The 25,478-nt window shown below is 40.0% G+C and overlaps 1 protein-coding gene across 1 annotated transcript; it reads right to left on the bottom strand.

Moving 5' to 3' along the window:
- Window positions 1–1,624: 1,624 nt before the first annotated feature.
- Window positions 1,625–25,441, bottom strand: LOC109478311. The gene is made up of 16 exons (XM_019779790.1): window positions 25,188–25,441; window positions 24,110–24,293; window positions 14,559–14,699; window positions 10,393–10,619; window positions 9,822–10,028; window positions 9,073–9,340; window positions 7,854–7,927; window positions 6,589–6,708; window positions 6,184–6,349; window positions 5,666–6,013; window positions 5,138–5,345; window positions 4,653–4,784; window positions 4,146–4,296; window positions 3,617–3,765; window positions 3,188–3,392; window positions 1,625–2,718 (listed from the first exon to the last, which is right to left on the bottom strand). Exons 2-16 carry the CDS (start codon window positions 24,246–24,248, stop codon window positions 2,467–2,469), a joined length of 2,787 nt encoding a protein of 928 aa, XP_019635349.1. The 5' UTR covers window positions 24,249–24,293; window positions 25,188–25,441; the 3' UTR covers window positions 1,625–2,466.
- Between the last annotated feature and the right edge of the window lie 37 nt (window positions 25,442–25,478).

Here is a 25,478-nt window from a genome sequence, read left to right as displayed (position 1 = left end):
GAAAAAAAAACTACAGTTCTCACAAGGAGACAACGCGCAATGAACAATCCGCTATGCCCTTTGTTTTGATCCGCTCAAATCCCGCCGCGATTCAAGCCGCGGCCATGCAAATGAACCTACTCATGACGTCACAGCCTCCGATTTCCACCGAGCCGGGCCCGAGCGCTGACCGACAGCGGGCGATGTGGCTCAGATCTCCGACGATTTCCTTATTTAGAGCGTTCGGAAGACTTCGGGTAGCAAACAAAATGGCCGACATGTACATGATTTTACTCGTCAGCTTCGCTTCTCTACCGAAATGAGGAAGTTACAACTCCTTTGCGGACTTTAGCGGCCATGAAGTTGACTTGGGGAAGCGCTGAGACGTGATTTCGCTACGGCATAGAGGATTTTGCCGCGGAGGGAGTTACGTGGCCGGCAAAAACTCGCGTGTCAGCGATCCTCCAGAAATCTTTATGCTGCCGCTCAAGTCTTCGCGCGAAGGAGGTCTGACGAAGTTTTAGATTAAATAAGGCCACATTGTGTGGATCAATCTCCGTTTTCTTGCGATAGTATGATTATTCAAGTACAGTATATTATTCAAAAACGTTTGATATTTCTTTGTTCGTTGTCACATGTTTATTTATCGTATTGTCATGTACAGTTAGCAGCGTGTGTCTGAGTCGAGCCATTGTTTTATTTTATTCTTATGTGGCCGTTAGCACATGTTGTTTTAACAGACAGCAACATTGAACAATAGAGCCAAGTCAACAGACGTCGACACGGTCCTTGAAATCAGGTTTCCCGCCGCCGTGCGTTTGGAAAAGACGCCGCGCCGTGGCTCATTCAAATTCGCTAGATTTTTTCCATGTCTTTACCCACGATTTTTGACCGTCAATGTTGACGGTAAGGACTAAAATTTTTACCGTCAGACGGGACAAATTACCGTCAATTGACGGTAAAACGGGCGCTGGCTAAAGCCCTGCAAGCAATCATCATTGTGAAGACTTTCCGCTGGATTGCAGCGTGCCTATTTCGGGGAGAAAAGCACGTTCGAAAAATTCTTACCAATTAGCCCTTACTTCGGGGATCATTTGATAACCTTTCAGGTCGACGTCACCGAGCTCACTTCCTTTTGGTGAACTAGGTTCTGACGTTGTGGAACCCTCTTAATATACCGTTCCAATTCTCAATATCATTAAAGAATATAGTTTACCTATGGCAAGGGATCGACGTGTGGGCCAAACCATGCCCGGAATGGGGAGGTACACTTTCCCTTCTCGTGCCGCCTTCCAATCGTCTTCCAATCGTGTCACTGTTTGGTGTTCAGTTCAAAACTAATAACTACCGAGTCCTGGCTGAGTGATTACAGGTTACAATCTGTCTCATTCCGGTGTGAACGACTGGAATTACAGCATAACGGTAACACCCGGTTTCCATCAAGGCGAGCTACAGTGGTGGCAAGTTCAACTTCAAAGGAAACTGTGGCCTTGACGCGTAGGGATATATCCAACACAACTATGCGAAAACATTGCGGTCACAACATAGAGCTATCTTACAATCGGGGGCCATCCTTACATGGGGAAGGGAAACTCTGGAAAACTACAATTGAGAGCCTTGCAGTAATCAACAGCCTGGACAAAGCTTTCTCACTTTGAGTAACAACTTTATTGCTGTTTAACATTAATTTGATCATAGTTGTGTGCTATATAAGTGAATGCTGGATTGGCAAAAATGACAACTTTTCAAGAAATGCATACACAAGTTAGGGAGTCTTCACTGAAATGGTGCAACTTTTGACACAAACATTAGTTAAAAGATTAGTACAAAAAATATGAGCAATCATACTTTTACATATTGTTACCCGATAATAAACACAACAAGTACTACCGGTAGTATTTTGAGGTTCATCGATAACAAAGAATTAATGGTATGAACATTCATGGAGGAAGAAGTCTAATTTGTCTAAATGTAATTTTCACTCAATGTTACAAAAATTCAGAAATGTATGTACAAAATCTATGACAAAATGCTTCACATGGAGGTTTATTTAAAGAAATTGTTGAAGGAATGTCAAAGTTTAATTGGCAAAAGGCACGGACGGAAACAGATATGAAGGCACAAAAGCTAGACTTTTATAGTGCATTTTTTCACAGTATACCAGGATATCTCTTTTGACACATTTGTTTTAGTCATTTCTACTTTGTTTGTAGAAATATAAATAAAGCAGCACAATGTGCAAATCTCATATCTGCAATCCCAGAGAATCCATAGTACCGGACCGGCAGATAACACCTGAAGTTGAATGTGACACAATCATGTAACATATATCTGAGACTTACAGTGAGCTTCATTTTATACAACAGAAGTCTGCAAGGTGACACAAATCTTTTTTTTTTCTTTTTTGTTTTTCTTGAATAATTAGATACATAGAAATTCTCCTGACAACACTGTGTACAAAAAGTCTTTTACTACACACAAGAGATTTTAGGGTTTTCTCCACTCAAATCCAGCGATGGCGTAAACCATTTCACAGAACGCAATGTAGTTCACATCCTCCCTTCCTCCAACTCGGACCATGAACTTCTGGAACAGGGAGACATACTCGCGATGGTTGACCAGACTTCCCAGCTCCAGCTCCGTCAGGACTCTCTTGAACTGGGAGCGAGAAACGGTGCCGTTGTTGACGCGGTCGAAGTCTTCGAAAGGCGGGAAGAGCTGCATACGGTGTTTCTTGACCTGGAAGGTTGGGAAAGAATATTCATCATAAGGGGTGGGGCATTTATAATACACATGTAATATGTAGTTCATTGTTTAGTCCAGTTTGTCATTGTATTACAGTTTGTCCCTATTATAAGCTTTACATCTTGGAGAATAAGAAGGTTTGCTTGTGCATTCAAAAAGCTTTTCAGAAGAGTCATTTTGAGTTCAACTTCTACAAGCTCCAAGTATTAAAACTGTATTATCCTTCAGACATGTGTATTAAAAGTAAACACATGGATAAGAAACTGGCAACATTCTGACCTACTTGTAACGTTACACCACTTTTGTTATTGTTCGCACTTTGCAATATAGAAATTGGACTGTTATGAGGCAACACTGGTCTGACTGTGTGTGTGTGTGTAGGCCATCTTGTATTCTAGTTTGGTTCCATTACAATCTGCCCACTGTTCTAAATTTGGGTTTCCTAACTGCAATGGTGTCTTACCTTCTCTGCAATCCTTTCCATGGTGACCTTGACCATGGCCTCGTTCTCCTCAGACAGGACGTTGAGCTGCCACTCCACCGGCGGCTTGAACTGCTGCGGCGTCACCTCAGGCATCTTCTCCAGCTCCTTGATGGTGAAGATGGACTCCACCTCATCAGAGAACCTCAGGTACTCCACAAAGTCTGGGTCTACAGGGGACTGGAACCTACGGCACAAATGATATATTGGTTAAAGTTATCCAACTAGTATAAAAAGTAAGAAGATCCTGCAATTTTCCCAGCATGTGTTGTTGACAAAAAATGTGACATCCACATCCAAAACTTTTTCTGAAGTTCAGCAAACTACATGTACTAGTATTTCTTTATAGAAGTACAATATACTGGTATGTTGTATTGACAATTTTTACTTGCCAAAACCTAGAGGACTTACTCTCTTTCCAATATAGCAACTTCAGAGGGCTTCAGCTCGAACTTGCAGAGGTCCAAAGCACGTCTGAAGGAGTTCTTCTTCATGCGGCCCGTACGCAGTTTGTCGTAGTCTCGCATCCACTCCAACACACGAGTACGCTCCTTTGCCACCTTTCAAAAAGACACAAGGAGCATTGGAATCATGAGCTAATTCATTGTGGGCTGTTAGATCTGACATCAACTCTTACAATTTTGCTGGGTACCGAAAGACCGCCACATCAAAACAATGGTAAATTTGACCCTTGATATGCAGCTCAATTCAGTTATCCTGGTGTGCAAGATAGCTTGAGAGGGCCTTGATAACACCATTTTTAGATTTGGCAGTCTTAGGGTACATGGCATGAATAATGACACTCGCTGTTAACTGTAGAGAACTGTAGACCTGTCCAAAAGAGCTAAGTCTTCCTTCTTTACATCACTTAACACTTTAGTACATGGAACACATGGTCATCTTGCCTCTTACTCCTACTTATGTACAGGAGTTTAGCTACCTTGTCCTTGATCTTGAACATGACTCCTCCGAGGTCGGGGGCTGCGTTCATCTCTGGCAGCTGCTTCTGCTGGTTCACCAGGGTCAACTCCTGCAGTCGCTTCTCGTACATCTTCTCTTGGGCAGGGGTGGGCTGCAGCTCCGCAAGGAATCTGGGGAAATGGATATTTATAGTTTAGGGATAAGGGTTTGGACAATGTCATATTTCTTGATGTTTGTTCTGTATCGAATTCTTTGGTTTGACTAAAAATTTGTGCAGACTGTGGGTGAATTCTGCAGTAGATGATTGTCTACTTAATTCATCATACTCTTCTGTAACAGTGTGTTGGTTGTTAAAAAAGTTAGCGCCATGTAAATACATAGTTTAATTTTCAAAGAGTATTCCAGTCACGTACATGTACATGCCATCATTGAACTAACTGTGCTTCCTTGATCCTACTGAAAGTTTTATATTTCAATAATAAGGTCAAGAAATTTTCCAGATCACACATATATAGAACATTCATACCTTAGGTAGTTGAAGCCAGTTTTATCAGAAAACTTGGCCTCAATGGCGGCTGCCTCTTCCTCAGTGGCATCAAGACTCAGGTAAGTCAGACACTGGCGGAACTGGGAGAGAGTCACGTATCCGTAGTTGTGCCTGCAGGATTATTGACATTGGTTAGAAAATGTGTTGGAGATGTCAATGTTAGAAAACCAATTGTACAACGTTTTATTACTCAGGTGTCAGATAATGGAGCTAGAAAAGGTTGATCAGCTTGAAAAATTAAATTATTTACCTCCCTTGCAGGGTTCCACCCCCCCCAAAAAAGTCTAGGGTCGGTCGGGAAACCGAGAACATTTTTTTCCTAGGCCTAATAACAGCTATGTCCATGCTGCTTAATCATTTAACTGCTCACTTTGATTGTGACTAATATAGACTGATTTTGAATGGTAAACTAGCCAATTGAGGGAGGAAGGCTATCAGGTCATAGAGAAGAAACTTAAAACTACCTGTCAAAGTCTTGAAAGACAGGCTTGGAAAGCAGCCTCCTCTGTGCAGCCTTCTCCCTCATGCGATGCATGGCAGCATCCACGACGCTCTTCCAGTCATCCGGAGCCTGGGCCTCCCAGTGGAGGGTGCCAGGCTTAGACATCTGGAACACCTCTGTGGAAGGGACCGCGTGGGTCGGAGTCTTCTCTAAACCCTTCTGTGTGAAAGCTGCAGGAAAAGACAAAAATAAGTGTGAATTTGATGACTTGAACAGGATGTTTTTAGAACCCATTTCACTTCATTTTGGTAGTAAAAGTACCATTCTGTTGTTCATTAACTATGAAAGGATATACACACATACTTTGATTGTGAGCTACCTAGATACAACATATTTCCGAGTCTTTTGTTGTCATTATTCTATTAATCATAATTTTAGTCCATTTTGTATACAAATACACCTTTTAGGAATGGAAAAGAATTCAATGGACTCGACTTTTCAGGACACATTATAAGATATACAATACAGTAACCAAATCATAAAAACCCACCTGATTCGATCTCATCATGGAAGCGAGTCCACACGACCTTGTCAGGTTGTTTGGGGTCGATGTAATGCTCTGCCAACGCAGCAAACTGATCGGACGGCATGTCAGGGAACCCCATCAGACACAGGCCCCTCCGGAAGATGGGCTTGGTGATGGAACCGCTCCTCAGCGGGTCAAAGTCCTGGAAGAACTCCGCCACCCGGATACGGTTGATGACGGCGTGATGGCGGATCCGGGCGATGACCTCGCCGAGGTTGACGTGGCTGGTGTTGATGGGAAGGGTCGAGATGTCCAGCTCTGGGGTGACCATTGGTTTGGGCGACTCCTGGTCAACTGTGAAACCTGTGAATTCTGTCAAAGGAGAAAAATAGACCTTTAGACTGCTGATTACATCTGGTAGGATTAAAAAATAAGGATGTGGCAAAAAAAAGGAACTGTTTTCTTACCAGGAGGGCAAGAAAATGAGAAACATAGCCAACCCTCCATATGCTTCTATCCTTTAGATGGCATCTAATTTGTACCTTTATCCACGGCCTGTACAAAGGCAGGGTAGTTGACGTCCCCACTGATGGGTTCCTCAAACTTCCGACAGAGCAGTTTGAAGTCCGGAGGGTTGATGTTCAGGCTCAGGAAATGCAGGATGCGACCAAACTGGGACTTGGTGACATTACGTGTGTACGCAATGCCCTGTGTGTAGGAAGATCAGAGGTCAGGGCATGCACAATAGACAAGTTTTTATCTGAAACTTGTACGAAACTAAGAATCATGGTACATGTATTTCTATTCAAATAAGGAAAATTTGAATAAAGAAATTATCATCTTAAAATGGCCTGTTTACTGATCAAGCAAACAGAGAGAACATCAAGTTGATATCATTCAAAGAGATTACATTAAACTTCTTTCTAAAACCTGGCTGAGAGGCTTACCCGATCATAGTCCTTGAAGTAAGGGTACATCATGAGCCGTCTTTTGCGAGCTGTTTCTCTCATTTCCTCAAGAACCTCCTGTACCCTGTTCTCCTCCTCTTGAGTCAGTGGGTTCAAGGACTGTATAGTAAGAAAACAGAAAACAGTTAGGCAAAATCACAGCCCACTACAACCTATGGAACAAGGTGGCAGTTGAATGGACAGATCCCAGTTTTGCCTAACTGTACAGTCTACAATCGCACCCAGTAGTCCACAGTTAGGCTGTTTCTCATTTTAGTATCCTGATACAGAAACTGCTTATGACAACATTTTAGTGAAGAACAGGTGTGTATGAAAAATTTACGGTGTCACCATGCATGTCATTCAATTCTTAGTTTACCAATCTGTCAGTAGTAGTAAAGTAGTCAGTCAAGCCCTAAACATGCTGTATTACTAATATGTACTGGGACCTTTCATTTTCCCTAACTAAGTGAAATGAATGTTTGCAGTGCTTGAAAAAAACATTTCACATAGAGTTTGGAAGAGTTCACATTTAGCAGGAGAGTCATTCTTGAAAGAAAAAAATGCGAGTGCGAACGGTGCCAGTCGCTTGTTATGTCACCTTCACCTTCTACCTACTCCCACACAATTTGCGTCATTGATTTGATTCTTACAGCCATAGGGTCTAAATAAATCTTCTTGGAGGAACCATTAGTTTAATCCTCCCTAATCTTACATCCTCATCAAGAAACTAGCTGTAACAGGACAGAACCACTTAAACCAGGTCTCAGATAATTGTTGGGCTGAGAGGAGCAATTTAAAGTAATGTTTTAGCCTTTTATGGCTTAAATCTACATCTCGGGGGTATCTGATATTTTATGAAATGAGAAACTGATCAGATCAGAATGACCCCTGCAGAGGTCTTCAATCTTCCTTGAAAAGTTTTTAAAAGTCTTGAGACTTATTCCAAACATCTTCAGATTTTGAGTGTGAGATGTTGACTTTTAACAGATGTCTACCTGCACCTAAGGTGTACTGGGTTTATGTATACATGTACTAGGTGTATTTGATGTACATATATTGACTGTTACCATCTATGAAGAAAAAAAAATAATGGCAATGATTTCAGAACAGTTTTAGTATGATCCCTAATTCCTAAGTTCTAAGTGGTACAGATAAAATTTGTCTGGTGCAGGTAATTTTCAATGCTACCTGCACCAGTGCAGGTATGCAGAAAAAAGTATTTCGAGCCCCTGTTAAAGTTTTTTTGCCTTGAAGTCCCTTACCCGTGTCAGAGCCCCACGAGGTGGTCGGACTGGGTCCACAGTCGGCTTCTTCTCCAGGTCAGGCACGTTGTACGCTGTACAAGATGGAGAAAACACACATTTTATCAGTGTCCTAGAATAGTGAATAACAGCAAACACACAACAAACCACAGTGTTAGATGTGTATACAGGAATTTCAACTTATTTCTAGCCTGCACATTATTTTGTTCCTCACTACTCAAAATGAGCATCTTCTTTCTGTTGACGTCTACATGTGTTACGTCTTATTTGCAAGAGAACATCAATTTGCCTCAGGAGGTAAAGGTAATGGAGGAGTAGCACTACAACATCTGAAACAGGAACACCGTTAAGTTAGATAATGACACGGTTTCACATTTAGCAAGAACAAATTGCTCTCCTGGCACCACCAGGATTTTGTGATGTGGAGGATGTAATTGTAGGAACATCACCAGTGCCATTTAATGATGCATCAAAGTAATGATGACAAAGAGCACTACACCATGCTGCAAATGTGTCATAGATATCGCAGTGAATTTCAAAATTTCTAATTAAAATTGCCACCCTTGGTGTCTTAATTCCCCTGAAAGCAATTTACAGACTATGAGATCTTCCTTGCTGACAGGATGATGTATTTGATGATCCTTTACAACCTGCTACGAGCATCTTCACGTGGAGAAGTTATGTTTCGTAAGGCAAGAAAATATACAATTATTTCAAACAGAAGCTAGCCTGCAGCAGTCTTAACATATGTTTGAGTTTCATATCTTGCCTAACCGTTAATCATTTACCCTTGGAAGGCTGAAAACACATTTCATTGAATAAAGAGATGTAATCACATACATGTATTCAAATTAAGTTATGTGTAAATATTGACATATGAGTCATGCAGTTAATTGTATTTCTGACACGTTCATTTTCATCTGTGATAAACAACGGTGATAAAATTAGGTATATTAAAAGGTAAACATTTGATTCAAAATAAAATACATCATTTCCTGATTTTACGAGGAAGATATTGAAAGAGATATGCACATTTATTATTTATGTTTAGAATTGAGTGGAGTACGAAAATAGGTCTAAAGTGCCTTTCCCTAGGCTAAGTTACAACATTGGGTCATGCCAGCAAATTGAACTCGGAACCTTGAGACTTCAACAAGTCTAACCACAAGACCACATTGTCAGTTAAGAATAAACTACATGCAATAGATTCAAAGCTCACCATTTTCCATGATGTCGCAAAACTCCCTGTATCTGACCCTGCCGTCCTCCGTCTTGTAATAGTCTGCAAGTTTTTGGATCTCGGTGCGAGCCAGGTTTGCCTCCTTCCCGACCGCCAGGGCCAGGCCGCAAACAAACTGGTTCTCGGTGATGATCCCGCTCCGAAGCTTGTCGTGGTCGCGGAAGAACTCGATGGTACGAATGCCATTCTTGTACACAGCCTTGCGGATTTTCTCGAAGAGTTCGCGAATGACGGGATCTGCTGGTGCCTGAGGATTGAAACAAAAGGTCAGGTAACTAAATCTAACACCTGCAGTGTTAATATACGAATATAAAAAAAGGTCATCTGCTTTAAAGTCTTCTTCTTCTAGAACACAAAAATTAATACAGAACTTAAGGCTAACAGGAAAAAATTTTTCTGTCAGCTTCTTCCCATTTTCTCCTTTAAATTATGAAACTGTCCTTTGGGAAGCAGATATCAGAGAAACTACATCTACCTGCTGTGGTAGAAGGAACACCTATTCAGCAAGTTGAACCTTTGTAGTACCATGGAGGTTCAAAAGTTGAATCTCCTTGGTAGTACATGTACTATGTAAATATCCGTGACTCTACTTTTGAATACACAGGAGATACGCTCAATTTACTATCCATTAAAAACAGTACTGACATTCGAAATGTCTGTCAAAAGAATCAATGCTAGAGTGAAATGGCAGACAGAAAACAAAAGGAAAAGGAAGGTGTCAGCCCTACCTCTGCAGGCCACCATCCGTAGGTAGGGAGAGGATCGGAAGGTGGGCTGATGCCTGGGTCTCTCAGGTCCTCGGCTACCTGTTCCAAGTCATGGTGCAGGTTCAGGTAGTTACACAGGCCTGGTCTGTCAGGGTCGGCGTAACGACAGGCCAGAAGGTACTTCTCATCGTCCGTGATGTCGGGCGGTCCAGGGAAGCTACGGTAAAACTGCACAGAAAATTGCATGGAGTCAGATTCAAGTTTCACAGCTCTACATTTTCATCTTTTGACCCTTGCTGAATTTTTACTACATACTGTCAGAAACCAAGGATTGATAAATTGATGACGCCATATTATCATTTGAACATGATGATATGGCCTCACTCTAAGAACTATTCTCATATGAGTTCTATTTCAAGTATTAAGTAATACACTCATAAGTACTATTTCAATGGCTAAGTTACATTTTACGTTGTACTAAGATATGACTTCAACCTGCTGTATGTTATGTCCCGATAACATTTTAGCCCTTAGGCTGCCACCGTTGGGACACTGTCTTTTGACCAAATAAGCCAATCATATTTGAACATACCTGGCTCTCGGTAACCACCCCAATGTGGTGTCTGTCAAAGTCCTCATAGGAGGTTCTGAGGTTGATCCCGTGGTACTTGTAAAACGGCTGCATGCGTTCCAGAATATCCCTCACACGCTGCTGAGACCCCGGGCTCAGCGGCCGCAGGGAACGCTGAGTACCCAGGAACTCCACGGGAGTGACAGCCTGAGCCTCGGGAGTCGGAGTCATGTCATTTGGATTGAAGGCTGGAAAACACAAAACAAAACAGTCATGATGTAGCTAATAGGACTGATGATCAGACAAGGAGGAGGATTTGTTACTCTTTCTTAAAGCAATCATTTTCCTCCCATAACTCAATCATCATTCGCTTACTAAGATCAGACACCTTCTATAGGAACTCTTTTTTACAACACAGTTACGATTTACTATGCATCTAGGTTATATATGTATTATTTGTATGTCTTCAAAATTTTGTATCATTTATGTGTTGTATTTTATGGGTACTTTTTTTACCTGAAATAAAGAAGTAAGAGCAAGATATGTCAGGCACTGATATTAATGGTATTTCTGGTTATATGACTGACATTGCTTCCATTAACACATTCTATTTTGTTGACACCTCGTACTTCTAAGATCTTCTATAAATATCAGGTTCTTTCAATTCTACTTCAGGTTGTTTGAATCATACACTGAAAAATTGCAATAATGAATGCCAAATGGCTGCCATAAAATTTGTAATAGAAGTAATCCAGCCATGATAATTGATGAGTTGTATTATTTGCTGGAGGCCTCCTAAGTATTTATGACCGTGTATGATATATCCTACAATTACATTGAACTATAAATAACTCTTACTGCAACCTTCATCTGAAAAGTGCTTGTTATTTTTACACCACATCACTATCTGGGCAATAAACAGGTGATTTGAAATTAAGAAACAAATTAGTCTATTTATCCTTATTACATTCTAATTTCTGTACCTCAACATAAGCCTAATGAATCCCAATTAAGTCACTAATATTGCACCATAATTGGCAAGCAATTAGAATATAAATTACATGTCTTCCCAGCTGTAGTTAACAAGAAGAAGGATTCCCCTGGTGAAGACATGATATTGCAATGACATTCATATAACTCAGAAGGTGCGTCACTTCGATTTTCTGCCCAGGTACACTGCTGCAGAAACCTATTTAAAAGATTTCCACCACTATCATGCTATTAAAACCTGTTTGAAAAGTTTGAGCTTTCTGACTTCTCACCAGAAAATGCCTTGTGCAAGTCTAGAATCTTCCCAATCAGAAATGGTTCATATCTTCCCAATCTGCCATACCCACTGGTAGTGACTTTAAACGCTGCATATCATGACAAATACGGTGAAGTACCTTTAAGTTAGCAGTCAGTGCTCCAAATACATTTGCCCTATGGGAAAAGATGTTTGACTAGAAAATGTACAACTACAAAAGAGAAATCGTGGCAAAGCCAAAATGATGGCCTTCCAACCAATATTTGCAGTGTAGATAATACATGACGTATATATCATGTTCCAGTTGCAAGAAGTATTTTAACAATGCCCCAGAGATCAATTACATGATTCCTGTCCAGGAATCTCTGTATATGTGATTTACCATATTAATATACAAGGTCAGCGGTGGCATAACCGACACATTAAGTAAGGAAACATGAGCTTTGCTGGAGACATGTTGTCTGACTTTCCCACATTTGCGTGATAGCTCTGCTTCAAAAATGTGCTGCTCATGCATCCTCAGATCATAGTCTGGTTGTTGACATTCTTCCTGATCTAACTTGCAATTGGACGTTACATCAAATTCTGTTACATGTACTACTCTCTTCTATTCCAAAATACTAGTAAGAGAGATAGCATGACAACAGAAGTAATGATAGGGATCGCATTGAATGGTGCATTTTTCATCACAGAAAAAGGAAATGGTATCTTCAGGAGATTTATGACATTGAGAAATGATCTTGACAACCATCTTGAAAGTCACTCACTGGTACGATTTTGGTGGATGCAAATACTGCATGTAGGTTTGGAGATAAGGCAGTACAAAAAGTGCTAGGAAATATTACCCAGGAAATTTCTTAGTTTTTCTAAAGATGATTCCTGTTCTTACTATTTGATATACAAGGACTAGAGCTGTGTACCTAAACAAATTTTAGGTACAGGTACAGGTACAGGTACACAGGTTTAGGTACAGGTCCGGACCTGAACCTGTACCTGAACAATTCGACCAATTTATATGCTCTTCTGAACTCCTTCAATAACAAAAAAACATAAATAAACTTGATAGTTAAGGTTTATTCTTTGTTTATGGCGAATGCTCAGATGAAATATAGGCAAAACTAAGATGTTTTTGTTTTCATGAACACACTGTCCTTACACAGGCACCCATTGTTAACCAGCTATTTAAACATTTGAGGTCACAAATAGGCATAAAATTGGTGTGAAATTGTTTAGGTACAGTACCGGTACTGAGGGATTAGGTATTTTGGACCTGTACCTAATCAATTTTTCCGGTACAGTATCGGTACTGCGTACCGGTACACAGCTCTAACAAGGACAAAAGAAATTTACAGTAACTTTCCTTCTTACATTGTTCATTTGCCAGTTCTCAGGCTGGTAGCTGTTCTTAAGAGCAAAGATCCATAATTGTGACTCATTTTGAAGTTGGTATTTGTACAGAACGGATATGTTATGTTCAGTATAAAAAGATGCATACACAATTTAACAGGATACAATACCTCTATCAGATAATAAATGTATATCTTCCCTATCTATATCCAGAAGGATGTAGCAAAATGTTTCCCCAACTTGTGTGGTTATCAGTTAAATGGATATCTGTGATGTCCAAGTGCTCTCAAGGCATGTAGTATCAATCTTCTTTTGCCGGCGTTTCTATGCTAGCTTTATGTGCTCTTCCTGCTGTATTTAATGTCCAAAGCAAGGATTTACAGAATACAGATAGTCATGTGTAAGAAGCAGAGTGAATGATGTGGCGCCAGAGGAAATGCTTCAGTGTATAGAACTTTAAAGGCGGGCCCTTTGGCAGGGCTTTTAGCCGCATGAGCTATTGGGAACTTCTATCTATGGCAAAGCTGATAGGATTAAATCAGTGTACGAGGTATGACATCTCTCGTGGCTTGTTATTGCATCACCACGTGAGTACAATACTCGTGAATGTATGGGTACAATGTTGATAGATGGTTAGGAACAGTATAAAGAAAGTACATGATTGTACAGGATTTCCGTAAGCATTTGGACTCTCCATCTTGTGTACTTGGTTAATAGCCACACAGAGTAGATGACATCAATGCTATCTTTGGCCATCCTTTCCAAACATTATTTCGAACTTGAATACCACAGGTCTATTGTGGGTTTAGCAAAAGTTTTTTTTTTTAAGCTGGAAGATTAAGATCTACAGGTTCACACTTATGTTACATAATTTATGTAACGCAGTGCTACTGCTATAACTCTGCTTTGGTTGAAAACAAACATTAACGTTATCCGTTTTATCTGTTTCTGGCTTTTTTTTTCCATTTTCTTTAATTTTCACTACTTGTAAGTTGATTTACTGATTTAATTTTTAACACATAGCTAGCTTACCATGCACAATATTACCCCAATCTTGGTGATAACAGGTGGTAACTCTGTTCATTTTATCAGGAAGTCACAAAAGGTGTTTATATATTGTTCACTGATAGGATCTGTGTGGGAAGTCCACCCACAATGTTGCAGAATTTCTATAAAATTTCCAAAATTTTATAGAAACTCTGTAGTGTGATTTATTGACTTCCACTTCTTCGTTCCACAGACTGTAAAGCTAGACTCAGGTTTGTCATGTAAGGTGTACTTTGTGATCGGTGTACATATGAAATTACAAATGTATGTAATCTTGAATGTGTTATTCATACCCGTTGCATGTTTTCTTACTCTCCAAGCAGAGGTTTGGGTTGTGGCTTATTTTTGGCGTATTTCTAGGCTTTTTTATCAGGGTTTCTTTTTTGCACTGGAATTTTTTCCCCCAACCCAACAAAAATTCTAGTGCAAAAAAACTCCCATGCCAAAAATAGGCCAAAACCCAAACCTCTGCTTGGAGAGTAATGTTTTCTATGAAAATGTTTCAACAGAATTAGAGAGTCTGAAAAAATCTTCCTTTTGTACTGACCTTGGTCAATGACGTCTGTGAAGAGCCTGTAGTTGACCATGCCCTCCCTCTTCAGGTCATACTTGTCCAGCAGCATGACTTCATCCTGCGGGGTCAGCTGGATACCCAGGTTCTGGTCAAGACACCGCTTGAATTGGGAGGCTGTATCGTGTGAAAGGCAGACATTCAAATGTTAGCAATTCAGAAATTCAATTGACACTCAGTCATGGTACGTTACAAAGGTAAAGTCATCTTGAACCGAGGTGAAGCAGGGTGCCTTTTCATGTAACAAGTTGTTAGCTTTGCTGGAGTTTGCGGTCTTTTGAGTGGACTCCTATAAGCTTGTATGGGTTCCATTACATGTAGAGGTTTGATAGCTGAGGCTAATGCCTAAAGCTTAGTCTCCATACTTGGCGTTGTCGTGTGTGTCCAGGATGTAAGTAATGTTCAATGTTCACATTGCTACCGTACGGTAGTGTTAGCATCTGCAGTTCAGCAATGCAGTTACATACCTAGAATGGTACCGTACTTACTTCATAGCTGTACCAACCCTCTGTAAACATCAAAGAGTAATAAAAATTGAATTTCCTATCAAGTTCTTGCAGAGAAAAAATGTGAGTAATAAATCTTACTATTAGTATTTGTCACGAATGAATGAACTGCCCCAATAATCAATAGAGGTTTTGTTCATTCCAATGTTGCAGATAATTATATGATATATTGTTTTGATTAAACTTAATCCAGACAGGAAAAACAGGATTAAGCATGTTGCTTCCGGTTAACACTGATTGCATTTCGTCCATAACTGCAGCAGAATATCGTTTACAGCAATAAATCCCGCCCAGCCCCAGGCGAAATGAATTGTCTTCACGTGGCTGAGTTATCGGTAAGCCGTCAGGTAATTTCCAGTTTTTCTCCTCGATTCATTTCGTTGCAATACAGGGTCAAGGCTCATTTGGAGAAACCGACCAACGTAATTAGACATGATTAATTACACCAATCTCTGTCCCTGACAAAGTACAAGGCAAGCGTCCAGAAATTGACTTTGATTCCATTACGGTGTTCAGGAGGGGGAGACGGAATTCGGAAGTTTGTCTGATATTGTCCCTGACAGGACCTAAATTTACACGGGGAAAAGTATCGATCTCCGTCGACAAGTGGTGCGTAAGCGTCGCACGGAGCTATAAAAGAAACCGAAGATGATGGTCGCTCCGCCGGAACATTCCTGAACAGATGATCCACCCTCAATGGCGTTCACATCGGTTTAGGAAAACGGTTTTGAAAATGATTAATCATGATGTATGGAATGCGCCAGTGCTGTAGCCAAAATATTGATCATTATCGAGTTTTCTGCCCTGGGAAATTGCACACAAACTCTGACATATCATGAGGCAAGCAGATGGATTTGCATGTGGATTTTAGGGGCAGAGAAAGGACGGCTGCTGGCCATGACATTTAGTACTGGCCCCACAAATATTCACACACATGTAATGAATATCACACTACATCAGTTCAAAAGTGTATCTCTCTCCAAGATATCAAATTGTGCCTATGGGAGTAAAGCATGTCATCTCCCATATCTTATACAATTGCCCACTGTCAAATTAAGAATAAATTATAGGTTCTTTGCAGGACCTGTCAAGGAATGATGAATGGATTATATGCTTCATATCTAGCAGATTCAATTGATATCCTCTATAATATTGCATAAAACTTAAAAAGGCAGCGCTGGCAAATATAATTTGTTGCTTTATCATCTGAAATACTGGAACGACATATGCATCCAGCAAGCTAAGAAATATTTTCCTACTTTCCAGATCTAACCTTTAAAGGTAGTAAGTAAGTTATTAGTCTTCAAATATCAACAGATCATGTTGTTTGTCATTCCACACTTTTATTGATTCCAATAGCAAAACCAACATTGTATCTTGTAAATGTAATAATCTACCATCTTCTGTGTTAATAGTACAGCTCGTGCATAGAAAATAAAACATCAAAATAGCAGAGAATGGATAGCTTAGTCTCCACGCTTGCTGAAAAAAATAATAAAATTTACGAAAATATGAATGTAAGGAGTTTCAGCATAATATACCATGGGAGTTCTGCCACAATAGGTTTCCATTTGCCCCAGTCTGCATTTAAAGGGAAATGTTACTCTTATTGCTTAAGCTCACTCTTCTAACCGATTATTCATCCTATTTTTGCCAAATTCTACTGCCCTAGTAGAGGCTATGGGATAAGGCAAAAGTGGGATGTGAGGTTTAGGATACTCTGATTTCTTTCAGCTCAGGGTCTTTTAACTTTAAATCACTGTGAAACAAAACTCAGCAGATGATGGGGTCCAGTAGTTCTAATTCACCCGTAATGTTTACCTTAATGGTGTCACGAATAAAGGCAAAGGTGGGCCGACCCCACTGAAATATTTAAACACTACCTGACATTGTTTTCCATTCTATCAAGGACACACTGCCCTTGGGAACTCGAACAGATAACGTGAACTTTAGCTGTATGGATTAGGGACAAAGCGAGGGGTTTTATCAAGTTGCTAAGCAACATTTGCAGATAAAGGGAGGTAACAATCAAGGTGGTGGGATGGAATTGAACAAAGTATCTGGGAAAAATTACCAATGACGGCAAGACTTATCTAATATAGGTTATCCCTGAGTCAGTTTAAAGATTCAAGGGAGGCACAGTTAGGAATCTTTCGGAGAGTTGAGAAAGGGAAAAAAGATTACAATTTCAGAAAAAATACTAGAAAAAAAAGCATGATTTTTTTTCTCATTCCTTTGAGTTAAAAACTGAAATTGCCATACAGGTATTGCATGAATTTACTGTTGAGGAGGTGGGGGGATGCTATAATCCATAATTTGTTAAAATTTTTAAAATTAACAGTAGATAAATAACAAAAAAAGTAACTGTAACAGTTATTACATTGAAAAAAGTTCAAAGCAAAAGTCCATCCCAACTATTATAAATTTATATTATTTTAATAATATACAATAAATATAATGGCTGATGAATTCACGTTGGCAAAAGAATAAAATCTGTGTTTTTTCACCAGTTTATGCCTATCCCAATAAAGACATCACAGCTGTCATCATTTTTCCAAAAACGTCATCCTTTGCTTTCCAGAAAATTACATCTTTAGCACCTCTCCATCGCTGTTATGTTCTGCACCTCGTTGCCTGCCCTTTAGCTCAACACATTGTGGATGTTACAGCCAATACAGACATATTTACAAGAACAGTGACGCTCTGCTTTGCTCCAGGGCTACATCAATATTCACTGCGGTGCTCACATTTAGCACTGACAAGAAAGATGTGAATTTGGAGACATTTTCCGACATGAAAAGCAGTAGCTGTAAGCAGAGTGTCTGACCTTTGCTCCTTCCAAAGCATCATGGTGAAATTGCACATCAGACAATGTACGTATCGAGCTGACCAGCCGTCCCAAAGGCCCGCACAGATCCGTGCAACATTATGTCATACCTCCAGGATCATTTTGATATCAGACTTGTTGGAGCTACGCCAGGGTTGGCAATTTGTATTGTGCACCTGCTACAAGTATATACAAAAGCCCTCCGCCCCAACCAGCCATACAGTGCTGATGACAAACGATTATTGTTCTACGTTCTGGTGACTCAAGGATGGCCATAAAGCTCTCCTAATATCCAGAGCACCACATAATTACAACATCAATCCCTTCCTGCTGATACGACTAGTAGTAACTAGCGGGGAATTCACAGGGCTTCTCGTCATTAAAACAAATGAAATTTGACTGAATAATGACTGATCAGCCACTAACGAGCTTGTTGTAATCATCTGGGTTCACTACCAGTCGTTTGGTCTCCCATTGTAGGCAAGCAGAGCTCAGAACACAGGCACCGACCTGGTGATTCTGGACTAGGGTGTTGTTTGTAATGGACAATCAAGGCAACTGCAACTTGATAAATTGTGCCGCAGTGATGAGTTTTTAACTGGCAACACCAGTGGAAGTATGTATTCAACTGAATTTCAAGAACAAAAAAGTACTTCTAGCCTCTTTTTTGAAACTGTTGTTTTAGCAAACTTACAATTGTTATGTGGTCCATTTCATGGTGCAGTTCCCCAATGTGATATTTCCACAATAACAATTTTCCCAGGGGTAAAAGAGCTGCACAGCTTTGTGACAACATCTACAAGTACATGAAACATGTAATGTAATGGCCTGTGGGCAATACATGAAAGAGAGATTCTCTAACCCCTGTTGCAGACTTTGAGTCACTCCACAGAGCTTTTTCATCATCATCATCATCGGTCGACCATACTAGTACATTGGTCAGGGTTATACCGTCCCTTACAGGGTGATCTATCCTTTCATTAGCTTAAGACAAGACAGGATTTGCCGGGCCTCCTTCAGACCTTTTTGATAACACTCACAATGACAACTCGGCAAGAAATCAGAACCTGGAAGAAAAAAAGCAGCTTGATGGAGCCTCCAATGGAGGCCACTTTGACCCTGTCTCTGGGATCCCCCTGGGCCAACATGATTACAGATAACTAATACCATAACTAATTGGTGGCAGGTACCCCTCCCTCTGAGTGCCTGGAGGCTCACACCTATGTAATTGGCCACAGTCACCCTTTAGTAAAGAGCATCCTATAATGGTTTAGACCTCTACATATCTATATATTAGTTATAACACAATTTCAGTATTGTAAGATTGAATTTCATGTTTGTTGAACTAAAGTTGATGATCCATCATCATCCACAAGCCGAAAACCACATATGTCTTCAGTAATAGCAACTCTAAGCCTATTACAGTAACTATAAATTCATTTCAAGTTCACAGAGGGAGAGGTGTAACTTAAAACTTAAAGGTGTTTCAAGTGCACAGTGGCATTATTGCACAAATGTTTGTAGAGTAATGATTTTGTGGTGGAAAGATCACATCGAAAAGAAAACTACAATCATAAAACCGACATAAAACTGCCAAGACTTACAGTATTCCGTTCCACAGTATATTGTTATATTACTTCATTTACACCTAGATTGACTAAATGAGTTCTAAAAGGTGTTGATGCTCATTTTGGCAACGACATTGGTTCCACTATCATCTTGATAGAACACCTTGTGTGAGGAAGTCAAGTGGAAATGTCTTACCCATTTGGTGCCAATTTTGCAATGGAAAGGTTGCCAAATGGGTGGATAATACCCCAAATCCTAAGAGATTTGATAGTGTTTATGACATAGAAAATTAGGCCACAGTAAATGGTCCTTATGTTCTGTCCTGTTTGCAGGGTTGTGATTTCCTAAAGTAGAGGATGACATTAGATCGTAAATACTCATCAAGGGTCCTGACATCAGCAATTCTGGGAAAATTGAAAGCAATTAAATCAATAAGATAAAAAAAAGGAGGCTGGGCAATGTGACAGTCCTTTGCCAAATAATCACATAAGATGATTGGAATTTTATAGAAGGATTATCTTCAACCTACTTCTTAATCTTATGAAAATCCCGTCACTGAGGGATGATGAAAACCTACATGTCCAGGGATAGGAAATTGTGTATCCTTAAGACATGACCAAAGATGATCATCACTATGGCAACAAGCTCCTTACACTCATACATGAAAGATGTTGCTCAATATTTTACGCAGATTTTAATTGAATCTTAATACCCCCTCTTTACTCAACTCAACTCTGGATGAAAATTGCAAGCGAAATGTGTAAAGGTCATGACGTAATATGGTGTGGAATGCAACAAGAAAATCCTTTTAGTGTCTGTCACTTTGTCAGGTGATGGTATTGTTCTCAGCACAATAGGATGCCATTACGCAATGCGCTGTCCATCATGTGCTTTCATCACACTACTCACTCCTGCAGGCCGATACATATCCTGTGACACACCATTGATCTGCAGTTTTTTTCAGGGAGGAAAAAGCAGAGGTCAGGGATTCTGGTGGATGACCACACTTCCATCAGTGTCTCCTTCACGCCTGGAGAAGCTGGATGTAGATCGATCCAACAGCTTCCCGTAAAATATTCAAAACTTGCTGCAAGAGCAAGATCCTACTAATCAACGCAAGGCCGCACAAAAATATCTCACGCCAATTCCGCACCAGTCACTGCCCCTGACAAGGTGCATTTCTATCCTGTGGCCTGATCTGGTGATTTTTACCCAAGAGTAGCGCCAAAGAAGTTTGGAGTGGATCATGATTCATAGGAAATGTAATTTCATTTTTGCTCTCAGCAAAGCTATCACAGACACCATCAAAGGACCTGAAAACTTACAGAGGCAGAAACTTCATGACAGCATCAGTCACCAAAGGGCAGTTTTTACAGTTTCATAACTACACTTAAAAGGTACAAATGTATTGTACAGTGCTTGAGTTTACTGAGAAGACAGTGCTTGAACAGCTTTCACAGTGGTGGTTTGAAGATTGAAAGTTTGTGTCAATTACAAATGCTGAGAAATATGTTAGAGGTTTACCATGATGACAGAATTTTGACAAAAGTCCATACTCTGTAAATATCTGTAATTCCTTAATTAACGTCAACTTGTTGGTTCTTGATTTTTTGGGAAAAGAAACAAGAAGCCATAGGCGACAATTCTCCGTGAAGTTTTATATATTTCAACAAAATCACAAGCGTCAACGCCAGACCTACTGTGCAGACATTATAATTAGGCAACGGTTAATACAATGAGAGCGCGTCACAAGCATAAAACATACAAAGAGCTAAATCCATTACTGCTCCCAGGGCGTGTAAAGATACTGTGCTTCAAGTTCGAACTTCATTTTAATTACACACACACAATCATTGCATTCACATAAAGATCGGGCTATCATGGTCGTGTCTAGTAACAAAGACAGCCCCACCGTCTTACGGTGCCTGTACCTAATTAAGCGCGCCTGGAACAAGCCAAATTCCAGCAACAGTGGCGGTAAGCACCGCGAGTGTTACTACCGCCGGCCAGATAACCAGGATATCTGCTTACAGTACCTCTGCTACCAGACAACTGCCTAAACCTACGGTCTATTCCACAGGATTGTAAAAGTAGGGATGTTTCGAAAATAACCATTTACTCCAATATCAAAACAGCTACGGTAAAAATAAAAAGACGTGCATCATCCCGGACATAATGCAACACCACATGCGAAATTACACAGATATGCGACGTACGGCAGAATGCGTTTTGGCTGCGAACATCTTCCAAAAAACTTGGCATCTCTTAACCATGGGCAAAAACATCTGGAACCACTTATAAAAACCACCCCGTATCTGCATGAACTTTTACCTCCCCCCCCGCTATTCCAAACAACGCGTTTTTCTGGACCGTTCCAATTCGCCTCGTAATTGTAGGGGTGCGTCTGCGATATTACATTGACCGCGAAAGCAGCAACGGCAAAAATACACATTCGTGCATCAACACGGGCATGCCCGCAGACGGCGTATCAAATTGCGTGCCGATTACACGAAGAGAACCCAGTGTTTTGACTGCGAACATGAAAAATCAGCCGATTACAACACTCCGTCCGGAGGTCCTGACCTCCTTCACGGAGTAAAAAACGGTCTAGAGCACAAATGCACAGACTCATGCATTCATGCTCAACACAAGGACTGACCCTATCCCACAACAACTTGCTTTAACTGTAGGACTGTAGAAGTGGGCGATATCTTTATAAGGCTACACCAAATCAATTTCTTGATGTTGACTTTCTGCTATGGGAACGTTTGGGGCTATCACAGGATGCCTTGGCATGTTTTTTCCCCTTGAAAAACCAAGGACCAACAAGTCAATTTTGTGTGGCCTAAGGCAGGCAGAGGCCATATTTTTTGACAACATAGTTATACACTGGACACTTCGTCAATCATACCTCTCATTTTTTTATGACCTGGCCTCATGGGTCTTTCTTCATAAAGGCACATCATGCCATGCCATGATCATGCCTATAAAATCAATCAATGAAAAATGCATGGACTGATACAATAACAATGGACAATTGAAAGAGGCCATCTATTACAAGACGTAACAGGTTCCCTGGATTGAGTCAGTCCTTCAATAATGCAGCAAGTCATGACAGAGATGGACTGTAAACACGCACACCTGCGGCAGACAGGGGAATTATTCACCAGTCCCCTACCTCACCTCAGTAGGTGTGGGGTAAAAATACATCTTCTGTCTTCTCTCTTTCTCATCATACAAAAACCTACCTATCAGGCCATTTCAGTAATTTGTATCAAACGTTGAAAAGGTGTCACATATTCATGTGCAGACTTTATCACAACAACTTTTCCTCTGTTATTTTTGGCATGACTAAATCCCCAAGGACTTTATCAATTGATGATGCTGAAATTTTGAAATGCATCTACAGCAACAATGATCAATAAGCAGATATTTTCATGGTCAACATAGACTAAAATAGTTATAGTACAGCATTATGTAATACTGACGCATAATGATGATGATGATTATGTAATTTTTTTTTTATTCTGTACCATATTTTGTCATAGTATTCCTTTTAATATTCTTGGTTTCGCAAATGCATTACAGACCAGGTCATCTTAGGTCTCTGGCACACAACTGGGGTATATGTTATGGCATTGTAATGTCTACTAACATAATTCCACCAGGTCACATGTATGCGTCATAGTCTGAAAGAAAGCATCTAAAGAGATCTCCAATACAGCATCCCCCTGTCTAATGCACTGCATATCTAAACTGTGCATACGTGTACCTGGGGGTGCTATACTAGAGATCTCTCAAACAGTTATATTTCAAAGTGGCAGATATGTGTTTCCTGTCGTATAAATAATGATGGAGGTTACACAGGGAATACAGGCATTCTAATGATTCCTGAGTATTTCAATAAATCAGTAAAGTTACATCCACATTAAACTTTGAAATGACATAAAACATTTTTACATACTGCACATTTTACAGCTAGGTCTTGCAACATCTTTTTTCTTCATACTGTGTGCAGTTTTGCAGAAGGTCATACTGTATTGCTCTGTGATTTATTGGCTTGGAACATCACAGCAGATTCTTTCAGCCACTATACTGAACAACATAAGGTCATATGCAGGCTATGGAAGGATAGTAGAGAGCAGACTCTGGGTAATACATTGTATTTGGTATAATTTTCTCTGTCTTTTCACTCATTTTGTATGTCTTACAAGTGGAACATATAATCCTTTTTTTCACTTTTCATATGAATTCTGATTGCCAACTAATCCACTCGAAAGAAATCAAGCTGATGAGAAAGTGTATGCCAACAACCGTGAAGATTTGATAGCAGCTTCAGCATTGATAGCAAGGAATATGTAAGATTTTCATGTTATAGGACTAGATTGTTTCACAAAGATCAAAAAGGTGCAAAATAAACTTCCGGGCTAAAATTGCCTAATGGTAAGTAAGATATGTATCAGACATTTTGACTTGATACAAGGCTAGAAGAAGGCAGCAGATTGGTTGCCGAAACAAGTTGGCAGATAAGAAATCTGAGGTTCTAGAGGCAGAATTTCAATTCTAGAATGACCTCCCAACCTGTTGAAGATATTCAAGATTATATGTTTTTATATGATGTTTACCTGTGATGAAGCCAGATCTGAGCCTGTCAAAGTCTTTGAAGAACTCAGAGACTCGCACTCTCTTGGTCTGTGCCACTGTGCGGATCTCATCCTCAAGTCTGTTAGCACCCAGTGGGAAGTGGGAGACAGCGGCAGACATCTTTGTATGTGTCTAGGTCACTGATGAAAAGTAGTATGTTACGCCCTGCAGGATAAAAGAATAGGAAAGTTAGGCTGCCAGGTAACAGAAACAAAAAATGATGGGTTCTTTAGCTAAATGTTTTAGGTAACCTTTCGTCTACACTAGTACCTACCTTAGCACAACTTTTTTCTCACAAAGAAAAAATCTTTCGGCAATGAGACAGCAGTCGGCAATGGCAAGAATCAACAAAGGTTAAATGGTCCCATCCAACAATGGTGAAATACGTATTTCAGAATACAAACCTCTCTCATATCATACCTCTACCACCTGTTCCTTTGGCCATAACTCTTTCATGTATCAAGAAATCAGCAAACTTACCAACAAACAATAGATGTTGGTAAAATGTTAACCAATAATACGTAAGATTAAATGTAAAATGAAAAGATAAAATGGTTCTGTTCAAGATATAACATCTAAGGTAAGGTAAGGTACAATGTTTACATAAATATGGTACGTGTATGATGTTATATCTAAGGCAACAGAATGTCAAATTGCTGTTGTCTAAACAGAATCCAAAAAATCTCTACCGAAGTCTAAACAACAGGTGGGTCATCTAACCTAACGTACAAACATACAATTTAATTGTCCAGCAAAATTTCGATCATTACAAATTAGCATCTTCCATAGTACAAAATGTTTCTAAAGACTCAACAGTATGCTACATAATGTAACAGCATATTGTTGTTGTTGTTGTTGTATCTCAGATTCTCCCTACTGGCAATAAAGTTATGATCCTAAACACGTCAGCAAAGTTGCCAGAACATCATGGTAACGCCTTCTTGAACAAAACATCCGGTATTGACACGTTTAAACTTTTAATAAGAGTACAATACCAAGTAGAATGTTAAAAGAATACGGCACAGCAGTCATACAACATATGAATGTCTTTATACTTACCCTTTTCTTCCAAAATCTCGGTATGATGTGAAGTTGTGACAGGTTTCAATGGCGACTCCACCACATTTGTGTTTCAGTAACTAGGCAACGCCGGGTCAAGACCTCGACTGGACTTCCGATCGTAACGAAACTGCTCGGTGCTTCCGGGGCCCTGATCTCTTTTATATGTTTACATCATTACCAAAAAGTACACTATATATAAGTAGGTAAATTTCGCCATACGTTTCATTGAACAGAGTTCCATCATTTTTCATTTCTTGCGTTCAGATACATTTTAATCTTTATAGCGTT

Source organism: Branchiostoma belcheri, unplaced genomic scaffold (genome assembly GCF_001625305.1).
Source record: "Branchiostoma belcheri isolate BF01 breed outbred unplaced genomic scaffold, Haploidv18h27 scaffold43, whole genome shotgun sequence".
NCBI lineage: Eukaryota > Metazoa > Chordata > Leptocardii > Amphioxiformes > Branchiostomatidae > Branchiostoma > Branchiostoma belcheri.
This window is presented reverse-complemented; position numbering and strand designations above follow the sequence as displayed.

What these genes read in the sequence shown, in the direction of transcription:
- LOC109478311 (XM_019779790.1), bottom strand. Translation starts at nt 24,248, where the DNA reads ATGTCTGCCGCTGTCTCCCACTTCCCACTGGGTGCTAACAGACTTGAG. An exon ending in CACAGACGTCATTGACCAAG is followed by an intron (nt 10,620 to 14,558) that starts GTCAGTACAAAA and finishes TGTGTTTTCCAG; the next exon opens with CCTTCAATCCAAATGACATG. An exon ending in TGTTCAAGATCAAGGACAAG is followed by an intron (nt 3,766 to 4,145) that starts GTAGCTAAACTC and finishes TCTTTTTGAAAG; the next exon opens with GTGGCAAAGGAGCGTACTCG.